Source organism: Schistocerca cancellata, chromosome 12 (genome assembly GCF_023864275.1).
Source record: "Schistocerca cancellata isolate TAMUIC-IGC-003103 chromosome 12, iqSchCanc2.1, whole genome shotgun sequence".
In the NCBI taxonomy this organism is placed as follows: Eukaryota; Metazoa; Arthropoda; class Insecta; order Orthoptera; family Acrididae; genus Schistocerca; species Schistocerca cancellata.
In genome coordinates this window covers 103,578,613-103,606,334 of record NC_064637.1, presented here as the reverse complement: position 1 = coordinate 103,606,334, position 27,722 = coordinate 103,578,613, and the positions used below count along the sequence as shown (strand labels likewise).

Sequence of the window (27,722 nt, the reverse complement as noted above, 5' to 3'; positions counted from 1 at the left end):
AATCAGTCACGCACTGTCTGATGAGAAGTAATCAGACACCATTACGTAATACGGACCTAACCGCTAGGTGTTACGGGAAATGGTCCGCCATTATACAGGGTGTTACAAAAAGGTACTGCCAAACTTTCAGGAAACATTCCTCACACACAAATAAAGAAAAGATGTTATGTGGACATGTGTCCGGAAACGCTTAATTTCTATGTTAGAGCTCATTTTAGTTTCGTCAGTATGAACTGTACTTCCTGGATTCACCGGCTGTTGCCCCAATTGAAGGAAGGTAATGTTGACTTCGGTGCTTGTGTTGACATGCGACTCATTGCTCTACAGTACTAGCATCAAGCACATCAGTACGTAGCATCAACAGGTTAGTGTTCATCACGAACTTGGTTTTGCAGTCAGTGCAATGTTTACAAATGCGGAGTTGGCAGATGCCCATTTGATGTATGGACTAGCACGGGGCAATAGCCGTGGCGCGGTACGTTTGTATCGAGACAGATTTCCAGAACGAAGGTGTCCCGACAGGAAGACGTTCGAAGCAATTGATCGGCGTCTTAGGGAGCACGGAACATTCCAGCCTATGACTCGCGACTGGGGAAGACCTAGAACGACGAGGACACCTGCAATGGACGAGGCAATTCTTCGTGCAGTTTACGATAACCCTAATGTCAGCGTCAGAGAAGTTTCTGCTGTACAAGGTAACGTTGCCACGTCACTGTAAGGAGAGTGCTACGGGAGAACCAGTTGTTTCCGTACCATGTACAGCGTGTGCAGGCACTATCAGCAGCTGATTGGCCTCCACGGGTACACTTCTGCGAATGGTTCATCCAACAATGTGTCAATCCTCATTTCAGTCCAAATGTTCTCTTTACGGATGAGGCTTCAATCCCATGTGTGTGGGCTGACGAGAATCCGCACGCAATTGTGCAATCACGTCATCAACACAGATTTTGGTGATGTCTTGATTGGGCCCCATGTTCTTCGACCTACGCTCAATGGAGCACGTTATCACGATTTCATACGGGATACTCTACCTGTGCTGCTAGAACATGTGCCTTTACAAATACAACATGTGGTTCATGCACATTTCAGTCGAAGCGTTCGTACGCTTCTCAACAACAGATTCGGTGACCGATGGATTGGTAGAGGCGGACCAATTCCATGGCCTCCACGCTCTCCTGACCTCAACCCTCTTGACTTTCATTTATGGGGGCATTTGAAAGCTCTTGTCTACGCAACCCCGGTACCAAATGTAGAGACTCTTCGTGCTCGTATTGTGGACGGCTGTGATACAATACGCCATTCTCCAGGGCTGCATCAGCGCATCAGGGATTCCATGCGACGGAGGGTGGATGCATGTATCCTCGCTAACGGAGGACATTTTGAACATTTCCTGTAACAAAGTGTTTGAAGTCACGCTGGTACGTTCTGTTGCTGTGTGTTTCCATTTCATGATTAATGTGATTTGAAGAGAAGCAATAAAATGGGGGGGGGGGGGAAGAGGGGAGAGTGCGAACCGAGGCAAGGCGCCTCTAACCGCGCGGGCATTCCGCGCGCAACGCCACTGGACATTGGATGACTGCAACCGAGTAACTTGGAGTGATGAAATCAAGCTGTAGCCTGTGGCAAGCCGATGGAAGGCTACGAATACCTGCAGGTCGTACATCTACATCTACATTTGTACTCCGGAAGCCACCCAACGGTGTGTGGCGGTGGGCACTTTACGTGCCACTGTCATTACATGCCTTCCAGTCCTCTTCAAGTCGCGTATGGTTCGCGGGAAGAACGACTGCCGGAAAGCCTCCGTGCGCGCTCGAATCTCTCTAATTTTACATTCGTGATCTCCTCAGGAGGTGTAAGTAGGGGGAAGCAATATATTCGATACCTCATCCAGAAACGCACCCTCTCTAAACCTGGACAGCAAGCTACACCGCGATGCAGAGCGCCTCTCTTGCAGGGTCTACCACTTGAGTTTGCTAAACATCTCCGTAACGCTATCACGTTTAACAGATAACCCTGTGACGAAACGCGTCGCTCTTCTTTGGAGCCGGCCGGTGTGGCCGTGCGGTTCTAGGCGCGTCAGTCTGGAACCGCGTGACCGCTACGGTCGCAGGTTCGAATCCTGCCTCGGGCATGGATGTGTGTTATGTCCATAGGTTAGTTAGGTTTAAGTAGTTCTAAGTTCTAGGGGACTGATGACCACAGATGTTGAGTCCCATAGTGCTAAGAGCCATTTGAACCAATCTTCTTTGGATCTTCTCTCTCTGTCAACCCGACCTGGTACGGATCCCACACTGATGAGCAATACTCAAGTATAGGTCGAACGAGTGTTTTCTAAGCCACCTCCGTTTTAGCTGCCATCGTGTGGTGTGCTAACAGTGCCGGCCGCTGTGGCCGAGGGGTTCTAGGCTCTTCAGTCTGGCACCGTGCGGCCGCTCCGTCCGCAGGTTCTAATCCTGCCTCGGGCATGGATGTGTGTGATGTCCTTAGGTTAGTTAGGTTTAAGTAGTTCTAAGTCTAGCGGACTGATGACCTCAGATGTTAAGTCCCATAGTGCTCAGAGTCATTAAAACCCTTTTTTTGCTAACAGTGATGTACGGAGATGAAGTTACGGTATGGGGATGGTTTTCGAGGGTAGGGTGTGATTCCATTATTTTGCTTAAGAAAAAGCTAAATGTAGAAGGATATGAATACATTTTACGGCATTGTGCATGCATACATTAGGGGAAGAGTTCGGAAACGATGATTGCTTGTACCGGTGTGACAATGCACTGTGTCATAAAGCAGCATATGTGGGACTATGGTCCTGGCCTGATTCCAACCGAAGACCTTCCCGATGGGTCAGACCGTCATTTCGCTCCAGACGGCAGCGTCCAAATCATTACCTTTTATGGTCTGGGAGTTGAGGAAGTATGGGCTGCCATTTCTCCACAGACATTCAGAAGCCTCACTGATAGTATCCTCATCACAATTCAAGCCGCCGTGAAGCTGAAGAATGGACACACCCCATACGAATGTCTGAGACTTCTGATCAGATAGTGTGTGGGCATGCAAACAACAACAGATATACGCTTGTAAAAGCGGATGGTACCTTCCACCGTAACGACTTTGTTGTCGTGTGTAAGACAAAATTAACTCCAACTTTTTAAGTCCATTGATATAGAAGATGTAGTGCTGTGAAACTGGGTGAAGGTTTCGGAGGCATCCTTTAGGGTGTATAATTGCAGGTTAGTGACGCAGAGAGACGGCAAAAGTCGAATGTGTTTATGTGTTTTTGCACTTCTGCCTTTGAACCGATGCTAAGTTTTCCCTGGTCATCATCTAGATATACACTGTGTGATCAAAAGTATCCGGACACCCCCAAAACATACGTTTTTCATAATAGGTGCATTGCGCTGCCACCTACTGCCAGGTACTCCATATCAGCGACGTCAGTAGCCACTAGACATCGTGAATCAGGTGATTGGGTGTCACTTGCGTCATACGTCTGCACGCGAGATTTCCACACTCCTAAACATCGCTAAGTCCACTGTTTCCGATGTGATAGTGAAGTGGAAACGTGAAGGGACACGCACAGCACAAAAGCGTACAGGCCGACCTCGTCTGTTGACTGACAGAAACCGCCGACAGTTGAAGATGATCGTAATGTATAATAGGCAGACATCTATCCAGACCATCACACAAAAATTCCAAACTGCACCATGATCCACTGCAAGTACTATGACAGTTAGGCGGGAGGTGGCAAAACTTGGCTTTCATGGTCGAACGGCTGCTCATAAGCCACACATCACGCCGGTAAATGCCAAACGACGCCTCGCCTGGTGTAAGGAGCGTAAACATTGGACGATTGAACAGTGGAAAAACGTGGTGCGGAGTGGCGAATCACGGTACACAATGTAGTGATCCGATGGCAGGGTGTGGGCACGGGGAATACTCGGTGAACGTGCCAACAGTAAAATTCGGAAGTGGTGGTGTTATGGTGTGGCTGTATTTTTCATGGTGGGGGTTTGCGTGGCACTATCACAGCACCGGCCTACATAGCTGTTTTAACCGCCTTCTTCCTTCCGACTGTTGAAGAGCGATGCCGATTGCACCTTTCAACGCGATCGAGCACGTGTTCATAATGCACAGCCTGTGGCGGAGTGGTTACACGACAATAACTCCCTGTAATGGACTGGCCTGCATAGAGTCCTGACCTGAATCCTACAGAACACCTCTGCGATGTTTGGTAACGCCGACTTCGTGCCAGGCCTCACCGACCAACTTCGATACCTTGGCTCAAATGGTTCAAATGGCTCTGAGCACTATGGGACTCAACATCTTAGGTCATAAGTCCCCTAGAACTTAGAACTACTTAAACCTAACTAACCTAAAGACATCACGCACACCCATGCCCGAGGCAGGATTCGAACCTGCGACCGTAGCAGTCCCGGGGTTCCGGACTGCAGCGCCAGAACCGCTAGACCACCGCGGCAGGTCACTTCGATGTTGTTGTTGTTGTGGTCTTCAGTCCTGAGACTGGTTTGATGCAGCTCTCCATGCTACTCTATCCTGTGCAAGCTTCTTCATCTCCCAGTACCTACTGCAGCCTACATCCTTCTGAATCTGCTAAGTGTATTCATCTCTGGGTCCCCCCTACGATTATTACCCTCCACGCTGCCCTCCAATACTAAATTGGTGATCCCTTGATGCCTCAGAACATGTCCTACCAACCGATCCCTTCTTCTGGTCAAGTTGTGCCACAAACTTCTCTTCTCCCCAATCCTATTCAATACTTCATTAGTTATGTGATCTACCCATCTAATCTTCAGCATTATTCTGTAGCACCACATTTCGAAAGCTTCTATTCTCTTCTTGTCCAAACTATTTACCGTCCATGTTTCACTTCCATACATGGCTACACTCCATACAAATACTTTCAGAAACGACTTCCTGACACTTAAATCTATACTCGATGTTAACAAATTTCTCTTCTTCAGAAACGCTTTCCTTGCCATTGCCAGTCTACATTTTATATCCTCTCTACTTCGACCATCATCAGTTATTTTGCTCCCCAAATAGCAAAACTCCTTCACTACTTTAAGTGTCTCAGTTCCTAATCTAATACCCTCAACATCACCCGACTTAATTCGACTACATTCCATTATTCTCGTTTTGTTTTTGTTGATGTTCATCTTATATCCTCCCTTCAAGACACCATCCATTCCGTTCAACTGCTCTTCCAAGTCCTTTGCTGTCTCTGACAGAATTACAATGTCATCGGCGAACCTCAAAGTTTTTACTTCTTCTCCATGGATTTTAATACCTACCCCGAATTTTTCTTTTGTTTCCTTTACTGCTTGCTCAATATACAGACTGAATAACATCGGAGATAGGCTACAACCCTGTCTCACTCCCTTTCCAACCACTGCTTCCCTTTCATGTCCCTCGACTCTTATAACTGCCATCTGGTTTTTGTACAAATTGTAAATAGCCTTTCGCTCCCTATATTTTACACCTGCCACCTTCAGAATTTGAAAGAGAGTATTCCAGTCAACATTGTCAAAAGCTTTCTCTAAGTCTACAAATGCTAGAAACGTAGGTTTCCTTAATCTTTCTTCGATACCTCTCCTCAATGCAGCACACCTCTCCCAGCACCTGACTGAACGTCCGCCTGCGAGAGTGGAAGCTGTCATCTAGGCTAAGGATGGGCCAACACCATATTGAATTCCAGCATTACTGATGGATTGCGCCACGAACTTGTAAGTCATTTTCAGCCAGGTGTCCGGATACTTTTGATCACATAGTGTAGGTGAAGTAAGATGAAATTTTTTTGAAAAATGTTCATTGGCAGCCGGCGAATGGATTGTCACCGAGTGAAAAATGGTACATTTGAGAATGCGTTGCGCAAAGCTTATCTCCCACTTGAAACCATATTTGGTGTCCGCAGCTCGTGGTCGTGAGGTAGCGTTCTCGCTTCCCGCTCCCGGGTTCGATTCCCGGCGGGGTCAGGGATTTTCTCTGCCTCGTGATGACTGGGTGTTGTGTGATGTCCTTAGGTTAGTTAGGTTTAAGTAGTTCTAATTTCTAGGGGACTGATGATCATAGATGTTAAGTCCCATAGTGCTGAGAGCCATTTGAACCATTTGAACCATATTTGGTAGCAAAACAACCCAGTACAACAGAGTTTACAAACTTGCTGCACGCGAACGCCGATAAGAATGTCAACAAATCTCTGGAAGTTCCCAGGGCCGATATCGCGTCACACTGGTTAAAGTCCGCGACAACACTGCTATCATTCAATTTACGATCGACACGCCCCGGCGGTCACACGATAACTGACGGATGACCGAAGCGGTTCGTTTGTCGCAATATTTGCTTGCTGAAATAAGCAGAATTAATTTCCTTATGTCTGTCATATATTAATACACACTGTAGCCATGGTTAGGATGACACGACCCTAGTAGATTACGTCAAGTCTCTCTCTCTTTCTCTCTCTCACGCACACAGACACACACACACACACACACACACACAAACACACAGAGCTAGACAGCTAACGCTTTTCTAAATATTTCCGTAACGAACGAATACCACACAAACTAAGACCAAAAAACAAGCGCATCACAAAAAGAGATGGAAAGCTGTAGATGTTATATACATGTACAGACAAACAAACGATTACAATTTCAGAAAAAAAATGGATGATTTAGTCAAGAGAAGAGTTCCGCACACTGAGCAAGTTAATAACGCTTTGGTCCAAATCTGGACCTTATGCGTACAATGCGGGACTTTTTTTTATGGATATGTGTGCACATAATGTAAAGCAGGTTGTAATATTGCCATCTTTGTATACAAACCTCCATGTGATGAAACTTCTTAGTGTGTGAGTGGTGCTTTACATTATGTGCATACATATTCATAAAAAAGTTCATCATGCAGTTTCCGCTGCTGCAAGATTATAAGCACTCTGCACTGCAACATGATGGCGCGAATTTTTCACCGGCACCACCACACCAAGGAAATTTCGTCAGCTGGGGAAACAAAAGGCGAAACTAATTGAAAACCTGAACTAGCTGTCTCAAGTTGAACCTCTCGGTTCGAACCCGGTAACGACGCTATTTAAATAAATAAATAGCAGTGTTATCTTCTATGTAAGAGTGAAGGTATATAAAAACATTTTTATCGTGTAGCTGATGTGTGTAAACCAACTGTGAACAAACCAATTCAAACCAAAGTTCTATGAACTTGAGTTAAGTATCTAGGAACGTTCAAAGTTTTAGGGGTGACCGGATGCGATGTGGTTCCCAAAGGATAAATTAAATAAGACAGTAATATTATCTGGGAACTCTTCCATTTGGTCCGTGTTTGCATAGAAAAACAGTAATATCACAAACTGAGCCCGTCTTGATGCAGAACACCTTGTTATTCGTTTATTTCTTTATTATCCCAAACAAGTTTTTTTTAATCTAAAACATGCAGAAAATGGTATGGTTGTACAAACACAGTAAAACATTATTACATTTTTACAAATCGTCTTTTGAAACATAGTTTTATATCGATACTTTCAGACTACCTTATTTATTGTATGCTACAGCATGTTTTAAGCAATTATTGGGGATCTTTGTAACATATTTTCTGTGCTCTTTTTTTCTGTTGCCGTCCTTTTTACTTAGCGAACATCATGTCATCTGCAACCATGTGAGCGGCTGTTAGTAATCAAATACTCAAAGGTGAACTTCGTATGTCAGCAGTATACAGGGTGTTACAAAAAGGTACGGCCAAACATTCAGGAAACATTGGTTGGTTGGTTGTTTTGGGGAAGGAGACCAGACAGCATGGTCATCGGTCTCATCAGATTAGGGAAGGATTGGGAAGGAAGTCGGCCGTGCCCTTTCAGAGGAACCATCCCGGCATTTGCCTGGAGTGATTTGGGGAAATCACACAGGAAACATTCCTCACACACAAAGAAAGAAAATACAGTCCTGGAAATTGAAATAAGAACACCGTGAATTCATTGTCCCAGGAAGGGGAAACTTTATTGACACATTCCTGGGGTCAGATACATCACACGATCACACTGACAGAACCACAGGCACATAGATACAGGCAACAGTGCATGCACAATGTCGGCACTAGTACAGTGTATATCCACCTTTCGCAGCAATGCAGGCTGCTATTCTCCCATGGAGACGATCGTAGAGATGCTCGATGTAGTCCTGTGGAACGGCTTGCCATGCCATTTCCACCTGGCGCCTCAGTTGGACCAGCGTTCGTGCTGGACGTGCAGACCGCGTGAGACGACGCTTCATCCAGTCCCAAACATGCTCAATGGGGGACAGATCCGGAGATCTTGCTGACCAGGGTAGTTGACTTACACCTTCTAGAGCACGTTGGGTGGCACGGGATACATGCGGACGTGCATTGTTCTGTTGGAACAGCAAGTTCCCTTGCCGGTCTAGGAATTGTAGAACGATGGGTTCGATGACGGTTTGCATGTACCGTGCACTATTCAGTGTCCCCTCGACGATCACCAGTGGTGTACGGCCAGTGTAGGAGATCGCTCCCCACACCATGATGCCGGGTGTTGGCCCTGTGTGCCTCGGTCGTATGCAGTCCCGATTGTGGCGCTCACCTGCACGGCGCCAAACACGCATACGACCATCATTGGCACCAAGGCAGAAGCGACTCTCATCGCTGAAGACGACACGTCTCCATTCGTCCCTCCATTCACGCCTGTCGCGACACCACTGGAGGCGGGCTGCACGATGTTGGGGCGTGAGCGGAAGACGGCCTAACGGTGTGCGGGACCGTAGCCCAGCTTCATGGAGACGGTTGCGAATGATCCTCGCCGATACCCCAGGAGCAACAGTGTCCATAATTTGCTGGGAAGTGGCGGTGCGGTCCCCTACGGCACTGCGTAGGATCCTACGGTCTTGGCGTGCATCCGTGCGTCGCTGTGGTCCGGTCCCAGGTCGACGGGCACGTGCACCTTCCGCCGACCACTGGCGACAACATCGATGTACTGTGGAGACCTCACGCCCCACGTGTTGAGCAATTCGGCGGTACGTCCACCCGGCCTCCCGCATGCCCACTATACGCCCTCGCTCAAAGTCCGTCAACTGCACATACGGTTCACGTCCACGCTGTCGCGGCATGCTACCAGTGTTAAAGACTGCGATGGAGCTCCGTATGCCACGGCAAACTGGCAGACACTGACGGCGGCGGTGCACAAATGCTGCGCAGCTAGCGCCATTCGACGGGCAACACCGCGGTTCCTGGTGTGTCCGCTGTGCCGTGCGTGTGATCATTGCTTGTACAGCCCTCTCGCAGTGTCCGGAGCAAGTATGGTGGGTCTGACACACCGGTGTCAATGTGTTCTTTTTTCCATTTCCAGGAGTGTATGTTATGTGGACATGTGTCCGGAAACGCTTACTTTCCATGTTAGATCTCATTTTATTACTTCTCTTCAAATCACATTAATCGTGGAATGGAAACACACAGCAACAGAACATACCAGCGTGACTTCAAACGCTTTGTTACAGGAAATGTTCAAAATGTCCTCCGTTAGCGAGGATACATGCATCCGCCCTCCGTCGCATGGAATCCCTGATGCGCTGATGCAGCCCCGGAGAATGGCGTATTGTATCACAGCAGTCCACAATACGAGCACGAAGAGTCTCTACATTTGGCACCGGGGTTGCGTAGACAAGAGCTTCCAAATGCCGCCATAAATGAAAGTCAAGAGGGTTGAGGGCAGGAGAGCGTGGAGGCCGTGGAATTGGTCCGCCTCTACCAATCCATCGGTCACCGAATCTGTTGTTGAGAAGCGTACGAACACTTCGACTGAAATGTGCAGGAGCTCCATCGTGCATGAACCACATGTTGTATCGTACTTGTAAAGGCACATGTTCTAGCAGCACAGGTAGAGTATCCTGTATGAAATCATAACGTGCTCCATTGAGCGTAGGTGGAAGAACATACTGACGAAACTAAAATGAGCTCAAACATGGAAAACAAGCGTTTCCGGACACTTGTCCACATAACATCTTTTCTTTATTTGTGTGTGAGGAATGTTTCCTGAAAGTTTGGCCGTACCTTTTTGTAACACCCTGTATACTTGGGGTTGTGGTAGTGTTGTGGAAACAAGTTATTTTGGTGTGTATTTAGCTGTTGCTCAGCTATTCGTGTACTCACCTTCGTTGGATGGTGTTTGGCTGCTTTTTACACAGAAAAACAAAACTATTCGCACTTTGTTTCTGATTCAGAATATTACGCCATCTTGCTGTTCGCGTGTGTCGCGAGAGACGTATCGCAAGTGGCGAGAAAGGCTATGAAAAACTGTAGCGCACATTACGACGACTTCTGTTCATTATTTGTGTCTCTGTGTGTTATGGGGAAGTGGTTCTTTTGCGTGTGTGTGCTTTCTGTTCTGTGTTCTTGGTTAGTTCTCTCAGAGTGTAAAGAGTGCAAAGAAATAAACGAGTAACAAAAAAATGGCTCTGAGCACTATGGGACTTAACATCTATGGTCATCAGTCCCGTAGAACTTAGAACTACTTAAACCTAACTAACCTAAGGACAGCACACAACACCCAGCCATCACGAGGCAGAGAAAATCCCTGACCCCGCCGGGAATCGAACCCGGGAACCCGGGCGTGGGAAGCGAGAACGCTACCGCACGACCACGAGATGCGGGCTAAACGAGTAACAAGGTGTTTTGCATCAAGGCGGACTCAATTTGTGATATTACTGTTAAACAAGACAGTGAAATTTTGCGTAAATGAAGAAGTGTGAGTTTAAGTTGGAAATACAAATCATCCATAAAACGTAATTTCCTACTGGAAATTGTCTACAGTATTGTGAAATGAAGCCCTGGACTTGGGTGTGCGTCTTTCAAAATACAGTATTAAAACTTTCTAGTAGCGCTGTTGCCAGCTCAGTTTCTACTACGCGTCTACAGAATACTTGAAAAGTTCGTACGTCAGCTTGGAAGGCCCTACAGAAGCGAATAAATCGCTTTCCCCGCTGTTGTCAGTTTTAGTGACCGGAGCCTTTACTTCTCAATCGAGTAACTCCTCAGTTTGCCTCACAAGGTCTGAGTGCGCCCCGTTTGCCAACAGCAATCGGCAGATCGGATGGTCACCATCCAAGTGCTGGGGAAGCCTGTCAGCGCTTAACTTCGATGATCATACGGGAACCGGTGTTACCACTACGCCACAGTGAGACAATGTGATTAAGAGGCATATATTCATGGCATCCTTCCCCCATCACTTCCTCTCCTTCGGATTTGCAATTAATGCAATTTACATTTGTCTTCTTCTTGCTACCCTCCTCTAAATAATTTTTTTTTTTTTTTTTGCTTCGTCTGTGACTCTTTTTAAGGTATCTCCCATTCGCCTCCCCTTCTACACGCTGAAACCATAATTAATAGATATTAATATTAACAAAATACGGAAAATATCACACCTTGTTTTGGAGCTGAAGGAACTAAATTGATTGCACGAACTCTTTCTCCAGTTCCGTCGTATTTCACACTGCGTTCCAACAATTACATTTACAATTTAACTGTTACATTTCGCAATAGGCTAATAGGTGAAAGTTCTTTCAGAACTATTTGTTCTGAGCCATAAATTGTAGTTGTGACATGCCACAAAGCACGCCTTCTCGATATCTAACTATAGCCGTTTTTCTGTTATGTACTATGGACACTGAATAGACACTGGCACATTATACACTTTTTTCTGTTTAATGAAGAAAAGCATTTATATGTAAGTGACTTGCGGTCCTATGACCTGCCGCTTCGTACGGCAGAAGCTCCGACGATACCGCCGAAAATCAGCCCTGCTCATTGCTACCGTTTCCACGCCGCACCTTCCCCTCTGGTCAGGGAACGAGAAAAAATGAACAGATCTTAGTTATATACTTTGCGAGTGACTCAATTTAATATTGAGTGACATAATGAATACTGGAATTATAGCTCAGAATGTGTTGCACTGCGAACGTTTCACTTCTGAACTTGGGACTACTTAAACCTAACTGACCTAACTGCATCACACACATCCATGTCCGAAGCAGGATTCCAACATGCGGCCGTAGCGGTCACGCGGTTCCAGACTGAAGCGCCTAGAACCGCTCGGCCACTCCGGCCTGCGGAGAAACTTCGATAAGTTGTGGAACCTGCTATTTCTTGATTTCAACATGTTGCAGAAAACGGTGGACAGCATAATTTCGGTCAGTCACACAGAAATTAATAAGCCGATTTGATTTTGATTGATGCTTTCTATGCGGTTTTTGGCCTCAGGACGATTAAAAATCGATTTTTCCCATCCTATTTGATATGACCTTGCCGTGGTAAATGGGCTTCCGTAACAGTATCACACCTGTGCACCCATGTACACTGAGTAATACAGTTTGTTTAACGTCAAACGTACACCTTAGGCATTGTTGTGTGATTCATTTGTCATTTGTAGACGACCACTATTAAATTACGATGCTTATAGTGCCATCTGTTGCTACATTTTGTAACTATTTATTTTTCATCTGCCATACGTTTTCCTCGTACTCCGATAATATTCCGTTGCAATTTGATGTCATTCTGACCAGTCGTGTTATTTCTACAGTGGTTTGAAAGCATCCGGACATCTGGCTGAAAACGACTTACGAGTTCGTGGCGCCCACCATTGGTAATGCTGGAATTCAATATGGTGTTGCCCCACCCTTAGCCTTGATAACAGCTTTTACTCTCGCAGGCATACGTTCAATCTTGGGGAATGGCAGCCCATTCTTCACGGAGTGCTGCACTGAGGAGAGGTACCGATGTCGGTCGGTGAGGCCTGGCACGAAGTCGGCGTTCCAAAACATCCCAGAGGTGTTCTATAGGTATCAGGTCAGGACTCTGTGCAGGCCAGTCCATTACAGATATGTTATTGTCGTGTAACTATTCCGCCACAGGCCTTATGAACAGGTGCTCGATGGTGTTGAAACATGCAATCGCCATCCCAGAATTGCTCTTCAACAGTGGGAAGCAAGAAGGTGCTTAAAACATCAATGCAGGCCTGTGGTAGTGCCACGCAAAACAAGGCGTGCAAGCCCCCTCCATCAAAAACACGACCACATCATTACACCACCGCTTCCGAATTTTACTGCTGGCACTACATACGCTGGCAGATGACGTTCACCGGGCTTTCCCCATGCCCACACACTGAGATCGGATCACCACATTGTGTACCGTAATTTGTCACTCCACACAACGTTTTTCCACTGTTCAACAGTCAAATGTTTACCCTCCTTACACCAAGCGAGGCATCATTTGGCATTTACCGGCGTGATGTGTGGCTTATGACCACCCGCTCGACCATGAAATCCAAGGTTTCTCACCTCCCGCTTAACTGTCATAGTACTTGCAGTGGCTCCTAATGCATTTTGGAATTCCTGTGTGATGGTCTGGATGATGTTTGCCTATTACACATTACGACCCTCTTGAACTCAAATGGTTCAAATGGCTCTGAGCACAATGGAACATCTGTGGTCATCAGTCCCCTAGAACTTAGAACTACTTAAACCTAACTAACCTAAGGACATCAACACACATCCAAGCCCGAGGCAGGATTCGAACCTGCGACCGTAGCGGTCGGGCGGTTCCAGACTGAAGCGCCTAGAACCGCTCAGCCACACCGGCCGGCCCTCTTGAACTGTCGGTGGTCTGTCAGTCAACAGACGAGGTCGCTTTTGTGCTGTACGTGTCTCTTCACGTTTCCACTGCACTATCACAGCAGAAACAATGGTCCTAGGGATGTTTAGGAGTGTGGAAATTTCGCGTACAGACGTATGACACAAGTGGCACCCAACCACCTGACCACGTTCGAAGTCCGTGAGTTCCGCGGAGCGCCGCATTCTGCTCTTTTACGATGTCCGGTGACTACTCAGATGGCTTATATGGAGTACCTGGCGCTAGGTGGCAGCACAATGCACCTAACATGAAAAATATATGTTTTTGGGGTCGCCCGGATACTTTCGATCACATAGTGTACGAACCAAACCTTCCCGTCAGGCAGTTGCCTTCTACGCCGCCGACTATAGCACTGAGATACGAATTCATTTTGCTATAGCTATTAAGAGTTAGATACTTCTTACCGCTCTTGACTCCACATCAAGAAATAACGTGCCTTTAGTAAGTCTGCAATGCTACGAATGATCCGGCGCAGGTTACTTAGGTGTTTTTAGAAGTTGGGTCCTAACACTAAAGGTCAAAAAGGTGTTAATCCTTCTACTATGTTCAGAATCACAAGTCTTCTTCATGGCGGGTAATTCATATTTCAGCCACGGCCACTTTTTGTGCTGTCTTGGTACATGGAGAGAAAATCAAGGATGTGTTAGATGACGATCAGTTAGGTTTTGGGAAAGGAAAATATTAGATACAGGCTCCCAGGTAGATGCCATTTTCCTTGACTTCCGGAAGGCGTTCGATACAGTTTCGCGCTGTCGTCTGATAAACAAAGTAAGAGCCTACGGAATATCAGACCAGCTGTGTGGCTGGATTGAAGAGTTTTTAGCAAACAGAACACAGCATGTTGTTCTCAATGGAGAGACATCTACAGACGTTAAAGTAACCTCTGGCGTGCCACAGGGGAGTGTTATGGGACCATTGCTTTTCACAATATATATAAATGACCTAGTAGATAGTGTCGGAAGTTCCATGCGGCTTTTCGCGGATGATGCTGTAGTATACAGAGAAGTTGCAGCATTAGAAAATTGTAGCGAAATGCAGGAAGATCTGCAGCGGATAGGCACTTGGTGTAGGGAGTGGCAACTGACCCTTAACATAGACAAATGTAATGTATTGCGAATACATAGAAAGAAGGATCCTTTATTGTATGATTATATGATAGCGGAACAAACACTGGTAGCAGTTACTTCTGTAAAATATCTGGGAGTATGCGTGCGGAACGATTTGAAGTGCAATGATCATATAAAATTAATTGTTGGTAAGGCGGGTACCAGGTTGAGATTCATTGGGAGAGTCCTTAGAAAATGTAGTCCATCAACAAAGGAGGTGGCTTACAAAACACTCGTTCGACCTATACTTGAGTATTGCTCATCAGTGTGGGATCCGTACCAGATCGGGTTGACGGAGGAGATAGAGAAGATCCAAAGAAGAGCGGCGCGTTTCGTCACAGGGTTATTTGGTAACCGTGATAGCGTTACGGAGATGTTTAACAAACTCAAGTGGCAGACTCTGCAAGAGAGGCGCTCTGCATCGCGGTGTAGCTTGCTCGCCAGGTTTCGAGAGGGTGCGTTTCTGGATGAGGTATCGAATATATTGCTTCCCCCTACTTATACCTCCCGAGGAGATCACGAATGTAAAATTAGAGAGATTAGAGCGCGCACAGAGGCTTTCAGACAGTCGTTCTTCCCGCGAACCATACGCGACTGGAACAGGAAAGGGAGATAATGACAGTGGCACGTAAAGTGTCCTCCGCCACACACCGTTGGGTGGCTTGCGGAGTATAAATGTAGATGTAGATCTAGATGTAGATGTACCAGAGGAGCAGTTTGACGTTGCAGTTGATAGAGGAATCAGCTCTGATGAAAAGTTAAGACAAGCTCATAGGATTTATCTACCTTAAAAAACCGATCCACAATATGAAATGGAGCAAGATTTTCGTAATGCTGAGGGAAGCAGAGGTAAGCCATAGGAAAGATGGTAATACACAGTGTGTACAAGAACCAAGAGGGAACAATAAGAATGGCACATCAAGAACGATGTGCTCGTATTATAAAGGATGTAATGCAGTACGTCGAAGAAGCAACGAAGAAAATAAAGATTCGAGAGTGGTATTAAAACTCAAGATGAAAGGATATCAATGATAAGATTCGCTGATGATACACTACTGGTCATTAAAATTGCTACACCAAGAAGAAATGCGAATGATAAACGGGTATTCATTGCACAGATATATTATACTAGAACTGACATGTGATTACAGTTTTAAGCAATTTGGGTGGATAGATCCTGAGAAATCAGTACCCAGAACAACCACCTCTGGCCGTCATAACGGCCTTGATATGCCTGGGCATTGAGTCAAACAGAGCTTGGATGGCGTGTACAGGTATAGCTGCCCATGCAGCTTCAACACGATACCACAGTTCATCAAGAGTAGTGACTGGCGTATTGTGACGAGCCAGTTGCTCGGCCACCATTCACCAGACGTTTTCAATTGGTGAGAGATCTGGAGAATATGCTGGCCAGGGCACCAGTCGAACATTTTCTGTATCCAGAAAGGCCTCTACAGGACCTGCAACATGCATTATCCTGCTGAAATGTAGGGTTTCGCAGGGATTGAATGAAAAGTAGAGCCATGGGTCATAACACATCTGAAATGTAACGTCCACTGTTCAAAGTGCCGTCAATGCGAACAAGAGGTGACCGAGACGTGTAACCAATGGCACCCCATACCATCACGCCGGGTGGTACGCCAGTATGGCGATGACGAATACACGCTTCCAATGTGCGTTCACCGCGATGTCGCCAAACACGCATGCGACCATCTTGATGCTGTAAACAGAATCTGTATTCATCCGAAAAAATGACGTTTTGCCAATCATGCAGCCAGGTTCGTCGTCGAGTACACCAACGTAGTCGCTTCTGTCTGTGATGCAGCGTCAAGAGTAACCGCAGCCACGGTCTCCGAGCTGATAGTCCATGCTGCTGCAAAAGTCGTCGAACTGTTCGTGCAGATAGTTGTTGTCTTGCAAACGTCCCCATCTGTTGACTCAGGGATCGAGACGTGTCTGCACGATCCGCTACAGCCATGCGAATAAGATGCCTGTCATCTCGACTGCTAGTGATACTAGGCCGTTAGCATCCAGCACGGCGTTCCGCGTTACCCTCCTGAACCCACCGATTCCATATTCTGTTAACAGTCATTGGATCTCGACCAACGCGAGCAGCAATGTCGCAATACGATATACCGCAATCGCGATAGGCTACAATCCGACCTTTATCAATGTCGGAACGCGATGGTACGCATTTCTCCTCCTTACACGAGGCACCACAACAACGTTTCACCAGGCAACGCCGGTCAACTACTGTTTGTGTATGAGAAATCGGTTGGAAACTTTCCTCAAGGCAGCACTTTGTAGGTGTCGCCACCATCGCCAACCTGGTGTGAATGCTCTAAAAAGCTTATCATTTGCGTACCACAGCATCTTCTTCCTGTCGATTAAATTTCGCGTCTGCAGCACGTCATCTTCGTGGTGTAGCAGTTCTAATGGCCAGTAGTGTATTCCTATCCTCACTGAAAGCGAAGAAGAATTACAGGATCTGCTGAATGGAATGAACACTCTAATGAGTGCAGAATATGGATTAAGAGTAAACTTAAGAATGATGAAATTAATGAGAAGTAGCGGAAATGAGAACAGCGAAAAATACTGGTGATCACGAAGTAGACGAAGTTAACGAATTTTGCTGCCTAAGCAAATAAATAAATAAATAAATCACGATGGACGGAGCAAGGAGGTCACAGACAGCTGACTAGCACTGGCAGAGAAGGCATTCCTGGCCAAGAGAAGTCTGCGAGTATCAAACGTATGTCTTAATTTGAGGATGTAATTTCTGAGATTGTACGTTTGAAGCACAGCATTATATGGTAGTTAGACATGGCCTGTGCGTAAACAGAAGCAGGAGGGAAAAAATTGTTCAATTGGCTCTGAGCACTATGGGACATAACATCTGAGGTCATCAGTACCCTAGACTTAGAACTACACTCCTGGAAATGGAAAAAAGAACACATTGACACCGGTGTGTCAGACCCACCATACTTGCTCCGGACGCTGCGAGAGGGCTGTACAAGCAATGATCACACGCACGGCACAGCGGACACACCAGGAACCGCGGTGTTGCCCGTCGAATGGCGCTAGCTGCGCAGCATTTGTGCACCGCCGCCGTCAGTGTCAGCCAGTTTGTCGTGGCACACGGAGCTCCATCGCAGTCTTTAACACTGGTAGCATGCCGCGACAGCGTGGACGTGAACCGTATGTGCAGTTGACGGACTTTGAGCGAGGGCATATAGTGGGCATGCGGGAGGCCGGGTGGACGTACCGCCGAATTGCTCAACACGTGGGGCGTGAGGTCTCCACAGTACATCGATGTTGTCGCCAGTGGTCGGCGGAAGGTGCACGTGCCCGTCGACCTGGGACCGGACCGCAGCGACGCACGGATGCACGCCAAGACCGTAGGATCCTACGCAGTGCCGTAGGGGACCGCACCGCCACTTCCCAGCAAATTAGGGACACTGTTGCTCCTGGGGTATCGGCGAGGACCATTCGCAACCGTCTCCATGAAGCTGGGCTACGGTCCCGCACACCGTTAGGCCGTCTTCCGCTCACGCCCCAACATCGTGCAGCCCGCCTCCAGTGGTGTCGCGACAGGCGTGAATGGAGGGACGAATGGAGACGTGTCGTCTTCAGCAATGAGAGTCGCTTCTGCCTTGGTGCCAATGATGGTCGTATGCGCGTTTGGCACCGTGCAGGTGAGCGCCACAATCAGGACTGCATACGACCGAGGCACACAGGGCCAACACCCGGCATCATGGTGTGGGGAGCGATCTCCTACACTGTCCGTACACCACTGGTGATCGTCGAGGGGACACTGAATAGTGCACGGTACATCCAAACTGTCATCGAACCCATCGTTCTACCATTCCTAGACCGGCAAGGGAACTTGCTGTTCCAACAGGACAATGCACGTCCGCATGTATCCCGTGCCACCCAACGTGCTCTATAAGGTGTAAGTCAACTACCCTGGCCAGCAAGATCTCCGGATCTGTCCCCCATTGAGCATGTTTGGGACTGGATGAAGCGTCGTCTCACGCGGTCTGCACGTCCAGCACGAACGCTGGTCCAACTGAGGCGCCAGGTGGAAATGGCATGGCAAGCCGTTCCACAGGACTACATCCAGCATCTCTACGATCGTCTCCATGGGAGAATAGCAGCCTGCATTGCTGAGAAAGGTGGATATACACTGTACTAGTGCCGACATTGTGCATGCTCTGTTGCCTGTGTCTATGTGCCTGTGGTTCTGTCAGTGTGATCATGTGATGTATCTGACCCCAGGAATGTGTCAATAAAGTTTCCCCTTCCTGGGACAATGAATGCACGGTGTTCTTATTTCAATTTCCAGGAGTGTACTTAAACCTAAGGACATCACACACATCCATGCCCGAGGCAGGATTCGAACCTGCGACTGTAGCAGTCGCGGGGTTCCAGATTGAAGCGCCTAGAACCGTTCGGTCACTGCGGCCGGCGCTGGATGTATGCCATCTCTGCCTTCCTCTACAGTTTTTACCCTCTACAGCTCCCTCTAGCACCATGGAAGTCATTCACTCACGTCTTAACAGATGTCCTATCATCCTGTCCCTTCTTATTGTCAGTGTTTTCCTGATGCTCCATTCTTGACAATTTTGCGGAGCACCACCTCAATTCTTACCTACCAGTCGACATAATTTTCAATATTTTTCTGTAGCACCACATCTCAAATTCTTAGATTTTGTCCTGCTTCGCAGGCCGGTGTGGCCGAGCGGTTCTAGGCGCTTCAGTCTCGAGCCGAGCGACCGCTACGGTCGCAGGTTCGAATCCTGCCTCGGGCATGGATGTGTGGTGTCCTTAGGTTAGTTAGGTTTAAGTAGTTCTAAGTTCCAGGGGACTGATGACCTCAGATGTTAAGTCCCATAGTGCTCAGAGGCATCTGAAACATTTGATACATACAGCAAATAATTGAGGTCCTAGGTTGCACGTGCTACTCTGAGATTAAGAAATTGACGCATGAGAAGAATTCGTTGCGGGCCGCATCAAACCAGTCAGAAGACTGATGACTCCAAAAAAAAGTAGACATGTTGTAACTGAAATGTTGGCAGAATAGCCAACACTGTGTTGATAGAGGAGGCCGAAATGCACGCGTTTAATTACACGCTGACTGGCGTGAGGTCTGGAACAGTTAAGGGAATTAATAGTAGCAAATAAAGTACGTAGTTGATATAATACTTAACTTTAATCCACAATTGGAGTACATCGGTCTTGTTACTGTGCAGGCTTCACCATATTAATTATCAAATGCTATGGCTCCTTGCTAGGTCGTAGCAAATGACGTAGCTGAAGGCTATGCTAACTATCGTCTCGGCAAATGAGAGCGTATTTGTCAATGTAGCATCGCTAGCAAAGTCTGCTGTCCAACTGGGGCGAGTACTAGTACGTCTCACTAGACGTGCCGGGTGGCGGCGCTCGGTCTGCCATCACTGACAGTGGCGACACGCGGGTCCGTCGTATACTAGCGGACCGCGGCCGATTTAAAAGCTACCACCTAGCAAGTGTGGTGTCTGGTGGTGACACCACAGTAACCCCTCTGGTAGACATAGTCTTTGCTAGTTTTTTGTGCATTGAAAGGTGGATATAAGATGAACATCAACAAAAACAAAACGAGGATAATGGAATCTAGTCGAATTAAATCGGTTGATGCTGCGGGAATTAGATTATGAAATGAGACGCTTAAAGTAGTAACAGAGTTTTGCTATTTAGGGAGCAAAATTACTGATGATGGACGAAGTAGAGAGGATATAAAATGTAGACTGGCAGTGGCGAGGAAAGCGTTTCTGAAGAAGAGAAATTTGTTAACATCAAGTACAGATTTAAGTGTCAGGAAGTCGTTTCTGAAAATTATTTGTATGGAGTGTAGCCGTGTTTGGAAGTGAAACATCGACGATAAATAATTTAGACAAAAGGAGAATAGAAGCTTTTGAAATGTGGTGCTACAGAAGAATGCTGAAGATTACATGGGTAGATCACATAACTAATGAGGAGGTATTGAATAGGATTGGGGAGAAGAGGAGTTTGTGGGACAACTTGACTTGAAGAAGGGATCGGGTGGTAGGGTATGTTCTGAGACATCAAGGGATCACTAGTTTAGTATTGGAGGGCAGTGTGGAGGGTAAAAATCGTAGAGGGAGACCAAGAGATGAATACAGTAAACAGATTCAGAAGGGTGTAGGTTGCAGTAGGTACTGGGAGATGAAGAAGCTTGCACAGGATAGAGTAGCATGGAGAGCTGCATCAAACCAGTCTCTGGACTGAAGACCACAACAACAACAGTTTTGTTTTCGTAAACGTTCATTAAGTTAGGCATAAAGTTTGTGTTGCAGTAATGGAAATGAGCGTTCGGCGTCATTGGCCGGGAGGCCCCTTAGGGGCAAGTTTGGCCGTCTTGATGCAGGTCTTGTTACATTCGGCGCCATATTGGGCGAACTGAGCGCCGGGTGGGGATGAAATGATGATGAAGACGACACAACAGCCAGTCCCTGAGCGGAGAAAATCCCCGAGCCAGCCCGGGCCCGTAGAACGGCAGTCCGTCACGCTGACCATTCAGCTGTCGGTGTGGACTGTGTTGTAGTGAGACTTCGAGGCTGCGCTGTTGTTGTCAGCACGAACCGAAACACGAGGAATCGGATGGTTGTCCGGCACGCTGATGCACTTGCCCCTCGACAGCCACTTTAGAAAGAGACCAGACAACACCCGATCCTATATTAAAAAAATCGAAGACCCATGCAGAAAGCAGCTTCGAGCTTCTGATTATTTTACAAAGGTTTAATGTGTTAAATATTTGAGGCTATGCATTTGGGGCATAAAACGCCTGCAAAGGTTTGAAATTACGTTCAATGTTTGTCGGAAGTCGCTAAGCTGAGTGCATAAAGTTTGGATAATTTCCGTTCAGTTTTAAGCAAAGCTAGTCTTTCACACATCACAATGTAAATGATTTCATATCTCTTGAACTTGGTTCAAATGGCTTTAAGCACTATCGGACTTAACATCGGAGGTCAACAGTCCCCTACACTTACAACAACTTAAACCTAACGAACCTAACGACATCACACACATCCATGCCTGAGGCAGGATTCCAGCCTGCGACCGCAGCAGCAGCGCGGTTCCGGACTGCAGCGCCTAGAACCGCTCGGTCACAGCGGCTGGCTTCTCTTGAACTATGTGTCGTACAATGTAATAATTTTGGAGGTACATTCAGTGGTATATGTGGATACTGTCTGTAAAGTGTGTTGCGAACAGAGTTTCAGGTAAGGGGTATTAAATTAAAACGTCGTACCTGACGCATCAGTTTTACTGTACGAACCGCCAAAATGTAGGAAACGATAAACTTTTCTAGTTTCATCAATTTGTGGTGAGTTTCAGCGAGGAGAAGTTTCGTAAATATTTGAAATTACGTGTGAGGTTTGTTGCAAGTCAGCGCTCCCATTCTCAAATACTGGACGAATATTGCCAGGGTGCTTGTGCACACTGAGTTAGGCTGATTCAACATAAACGTTCATTTTCTAATTCTAAGGGGCTGGGCGGAATGGCCGGGCGGTTCTAGGCGATTCAGTCTGGAACCGCGCGACCGCCACGGTCGGAGGTTCGAATCCTGCCTCGGGCATGGATGTGTGTGATGTCCTTAGGTTAGTTAGGTTTACGTAGTGGTAAGTTCTAGGGGACTGATCACCTCAGAAGTTAAGTCCCATAGTGCTCAGAGCCATTTGAACCATTTCTAATTCTAATCCTTGTCGTACTGTGTTAAGTCCGTAACGCCTAAGATCATACCTCTTAATGAGTAGGTTATGACATTAATTTTAAATTTTTTATATTGGTTCAATAACTATATGAACCGTTCTACTCAGGTCTGAAGATTATCATCACTTACCGAAAATAATTATCTAAATGGTTCAAATAGCTCTGAGCACTACGGGATTTAACATCTTTGGTCCTCAGTCCCCTAGAACTTAGAACTACTTAAGTTTAACTAATCTAAGGACATCACACACATCCATGCCCGAAGCAGGATTCGAACCTGCGACCGTGGCAGTCGCGCGGCTCCGGACTGAGCGCCTAGAACCGCTAGACCACCGCGGCCGGCAATAATTATCTGATTACAAGTAAACATTGTGCTCCAAAATGGGAATTATAATAAAGCAAATATTTTCCTGGAACGCTGAAAACTTTTTCGTGATTATGTTACAATTTGTAAAACCATAAGAGATACTGAAAATCAAATTGCCCCTGGAAGCCGTCAAACAGGCACCCTGCCGAGTGTCATGAAGCGAATTAGCTGGAAAAGTATATTTAAGGTGTGATGTGGTTCTTCTTCATCTATTTTTACTGAAAACGACTGCGACGAATTTAATCCTTTCAGTCCTGAATCTTTTCAGGAGGAAGGAAATTTTTTATTTATGTAGTATTGCTCTTAGGCGATTTTTTAATAATTTAGGTGCAAGAATTATTCAAATATATGTACCCGTTTTCAAAACATGGTTTGTACATTGGCTTCATTTTATGGACTACAATAACTAATTACGAAATATTCTCTGTTGTGGTATACAGGGTGGTCCATTGATCGTGACCGGGCCAAATATCTCACGAAGTAAACGTCAAACGTAAAAACTACACAGAACGAAACTTGTCTAGCTTGAAGGGAGAAACCAGATGGCGCTATGGTTGGCCCGCTAGATGGCGCTTCCATTGGTCAAACGGATATCAACTGCGTTTTTTTTTTTAAATAGGAACCCCTATTTTTTATTACAGATTCGTGTAGTACGTAAGGAAATATGAATGTTTTAGTTGGACCACTTTTTTCGCTTTGTGATAGATGGCGCTGTAATAGTCACAAACATATGGCTCACAATTTTAGACTAACGGTTGGTAACTGGTAAGTTTTTAAAATTAAAATACAGGACGTAGGTTCGTTTGAACATTTTATTTCGGTTGTTCCAATGTGATACATGTACCTTTGTGAACTTATCATTTCTGAGCTTGATGGTACAGAGAGATTATCTGTAAATACCACATTAATGCAATGAATGGTCAAAATGATGTCCGTCAACCTCAAAGCATTTGGCAATACGTGTAAAGCCATTCCTCTCAACAGCGACTAGTTCGCCTTCCGTAATGTTCGCACATGCATTGACAATGCGCTGACGCATGTTGTCAGGCGTTGTCGGTGGATCACGATAGCAAATATCCTTCAACATTCCCCACAGAATGAAATCCGGGGACGTCAGATCCGGTGAACGTGCGGGCCATGGTATGGTGCTTCGACGACAAATCCACCTGTCATGAAATATGGTATCTGAACACTACCTGTTTCCTTAAATAACGCAACTATCCGGGGAATGGTCTGGACACTTGGATGATGTCGTCCAGGATACCGAGCAGCATACGTAGCACACGCCCGTTGGGCATTTTGATCACAATAGCCATACATCAACACGATATCGACCTTTTTCGCAATTGGTAAACAGCCCATTTTAACACGGGTAATGTATCACGAAGCAAATACCGTTCACACTGGCGGAATGTTACGTGATACCACGTACTTATACGTTTGTGACTATTACAGTGTCATCTATCACAAAGCGAAAAAAAGTGATCGAACTAAAACATTCATATTTCTTCACGTACTACAGGAATATGTAATAAAAAAAAACGCAGTTGATATCTCTTTGACCTAAGGCAGCGCCATCTAGCGGTCCAACCATAGCGCCATCTGGTTTCCCCCTTCAAGCTAGACAAGTTTCGTTGTTTGTAGTTTTTTCGTTTGACGCTTATTTCGTGAGATATTTGGCCCGTTCACTATCAATGGACCACCCTGTATAGTAAAATGATCATACAGTATTTGAAATGCTCAATAACAATAACAATATTTAATTACACAGTAGGATATAGCGAACGAACCACATCCGTCTATTCTGGTGGTCAGGGGCTGCTTCGCACTGTTACATTGACTTGCGTGATATTTTCATAGTGGTGGCCAACAGTTTGGCAGCACTTTTGCATGATAGAAAGGCTGATCATTCACGAATGTGATCTCAGGTTTCCATTGGGAAAAAAGGCTTCTGGTGCAGCTAAGACACAGTAAAACTTAATGTACACAGTTGTAGCCAGAGGGTCTGAAAGGGTTAAATAACGAAATCCTACGATAGCCTTGAGTTCGTACTGCAGTGTTGTATAGGCAAGAAAAGTAGCCTTTCAGAATTGTCAGACGAGTGATGGTGTTTCGCAATATTCACTAATTATTATTTATTACAGTATTACAGTGTCTGTCTGTTCAAAAGTACGATGCAATTTTCATCGGATGTGCATATACGTCTGAATGAGCAGGCACTGCGGCTACTGCAGCCGTTATGAAATGTATTCGCATTTGCGAATATGGACGACCATCAGTTGTGTAATGGAATGACGACAGTGAAAATTTATGCCAAACCGAGACTCGAACCTGGATTTTCTTCTTATTGCGAACGGTCGCCTTACCACTTTTTTTAAGCACGATTGAACACCAGACCCAAACTCCTACCATTATACAGCTGATAGCTGTCCATGTTCGCAACTCCGAATACTTTTCATGTACTATTAATTAGTTCGAAGGCGTTTTTCCGTTCCTTGTCTTTTGACTGGAAACATCGGACGTTCGTCGTGCGCAATATTCGTGTTTACCTGAGGTATTTATGTTCAGAGCAATGGCAGAATAGCCAGTCTGACAATCTAACAGCAAGAAGCCGGTTAATATACTGGCTGATTCCGTGACAATGTTACAAACTTTCAGGATTTGTGGAGAAGAATAAATGTATCAATTTGACGTAAGTAAACCTGGTCCAGAAGTGGCCGAGTCGAAAATCATAAGGGGAAATCATTCTGATACCTCTGACCAAAATAAGAAAAATAATCTAGTAAATATGGCAAAAAAAATGCGTATCTCACGAGCTATGGGCACTTGTTCATCTTCGACACTGCGAAAGACATCTCTTCTACTGAACAAGCTCCCACGACTTATAGGGGATGTGCTTTAGAGCTCACATTTAGACTTTTTTTTTTTTCTCCGTACTACGTTCTACAAAAACATGGACACCTGCAGCAGAAGATACGCATTTGAAAGTAACGAAGATGAACAAGTGCTCTTCAGTCGCAAGGTATGCATTTTAGAGCCCGTGTTTACTGCACTTCTTTTTCTTGTCTTGATCTATGCTATCACGTCTGAAAATTGCCTGCCCTACCATCTTAGCAACAACAGTACAGGTTCGCGCATTGTACTGTCAGATGTATCAGAACGATTTTCGGTTTTAACTTTCGACTCTGTCGTTTCCGGGTAATTTCCAAGAATGATTGCCTATCGAAGTCGCAGAGTCCAAACGATACATATCGAACGTGCGATCATAAATCGATCATGCGACTCTGGTGGCGGGCGTTGTGATCAGTTATTTGTGATCGTCATTTTTGTCTGTTTCCCGTCGTTCCCTTAGTTGCTCTACATTACATACCTCCGCGAATTATTTGTGAGTTTCTAGGGAATCCCAGAGGATTTATGTAGTTAGTGAGTGGGATGTCTGGTGTTCTTGACGTTTCTTCGGCGGATTCTCTCACATGGAAAAATGTAGTTCCATGTTTATCCAGCACAGAAAATTGTTATTTTCTCGCAAATATGGAGTACCACCGGACTAGGAACGAAGGGACTGTATAGACTGTGGTGGTGCGAAGTGAGTAAAACTTTGTAAGAAAAGTTTCGATGCTGAAATACCGTTACAATTTCATTGCGGACAGCGCGGAAAACAAACGAGTATCAGGAAGAATACAGGGTTCGACTCTTCCAAATTATCCATCCAGACCACCGTAATGGACTTTCGCATGATGACAACACCGATGACGAGTAAGGTAAGTCGTCTCCTTCGCAATTACAAGTATTTTTGTGACGCTTTTCTTTTGTCGTTGCTGTAACGACCACCGTAAACATACAACGCCCGCCACCGGAGTCGCATGATCGATTTACGATCGCACGTTCGACATGTATCGTTTTGGTTCAAATGGCTCTGAGCACTATGGGACTTAACTTCTGAGGTCATCAGCCCCCTAGAACTTAGAACTACTTGAACCTAAGTAACCTAAGGACATCACACACACCCGTGCCCGAGGCAGGATTCGAACCTGCGACCGTAGCAGTCGCGCGGTTCAAGACTGTAGCGCCTAGAACCGCTCGGCCACCAGGGCCGGCTATCGTTTAGACACCGCGACTTCGATTGGCAATCACTCTTGGAAATAACCCATTTCCGGACCACGGTTCCTCCCTACAACTGATACATTTACCCTTCTCTATCATACCTGACAGTTTGTGACATTATCACGGAGTCAACCAGTAGACCACAGAGTCCAGCCGCTTGCAACCGCGATGTTTCTCACTTCGCAACGGGACCCACCTGGCGGGAAGTTGTCAGGCCTGGAGATGGCGACGAGCAGCAGGTAGAGCAGCAGGCCCACGGCCAGGGCTGCCAACAGAACGCCGACGAGAGCCATGGTGAGCGTCCAGTTGCGAAGTGTGAGCGGCTCTGAGTGGCTTGGCCGCACGCGGAGCTCTTTAGGGGATTCCCCCACCACCACGCGACGGCCCCACCAGGTCGCCTGCGTTCTCTGACCTGCGGTTCTCGATAACGAGACCTGCCGCTTGATAGCGGCGGCGTCTGCTACGGTCGCAAGCGTCTTAAGGCCCTCGTACACGATCACACAATTTGTCAAACTGTACTATGTCTGCCAAACATTTGTGCATGGTGCTGTTCCACGTGTTTGTCAAGCATAGATTATGTTTGATTTGTTTTCGGAAAATTTTGATTGACAGAATGTTTGACAAGAGGGCGGGCGTTGTTTGTATCATAGCCGGCCGCACTGGCCGAG

At 46.3% G+C, this 27,722-nt stretch overlaps 1 protein-coding gene across 1 annotated transcript in view; it reads right to left on the bottom strand.

Moving 5' to 3' along the window:
• LOC126109565 (probable cytochrome P450 304a1) overlaps positions 1-27,386 on the bottom strand; it is a 135,402-nt gene extending 108,016 nt beyond the window's left edge. Inside the window, exon 1 of the mRNA XM_049914587.1 lies at positions 27,251-27,386. Coding sequence (XP_049770544.1) covers positions 27,251-27,347 — 97 coding nt within the window. The 5' untranslated portion in view covers positions 27,348-27,386. The remainder of the gene's footprint in view (positions 1-27,250) is intronic.
• Positions 27,387-27,722: the final 336 nt, after the last annotated feature.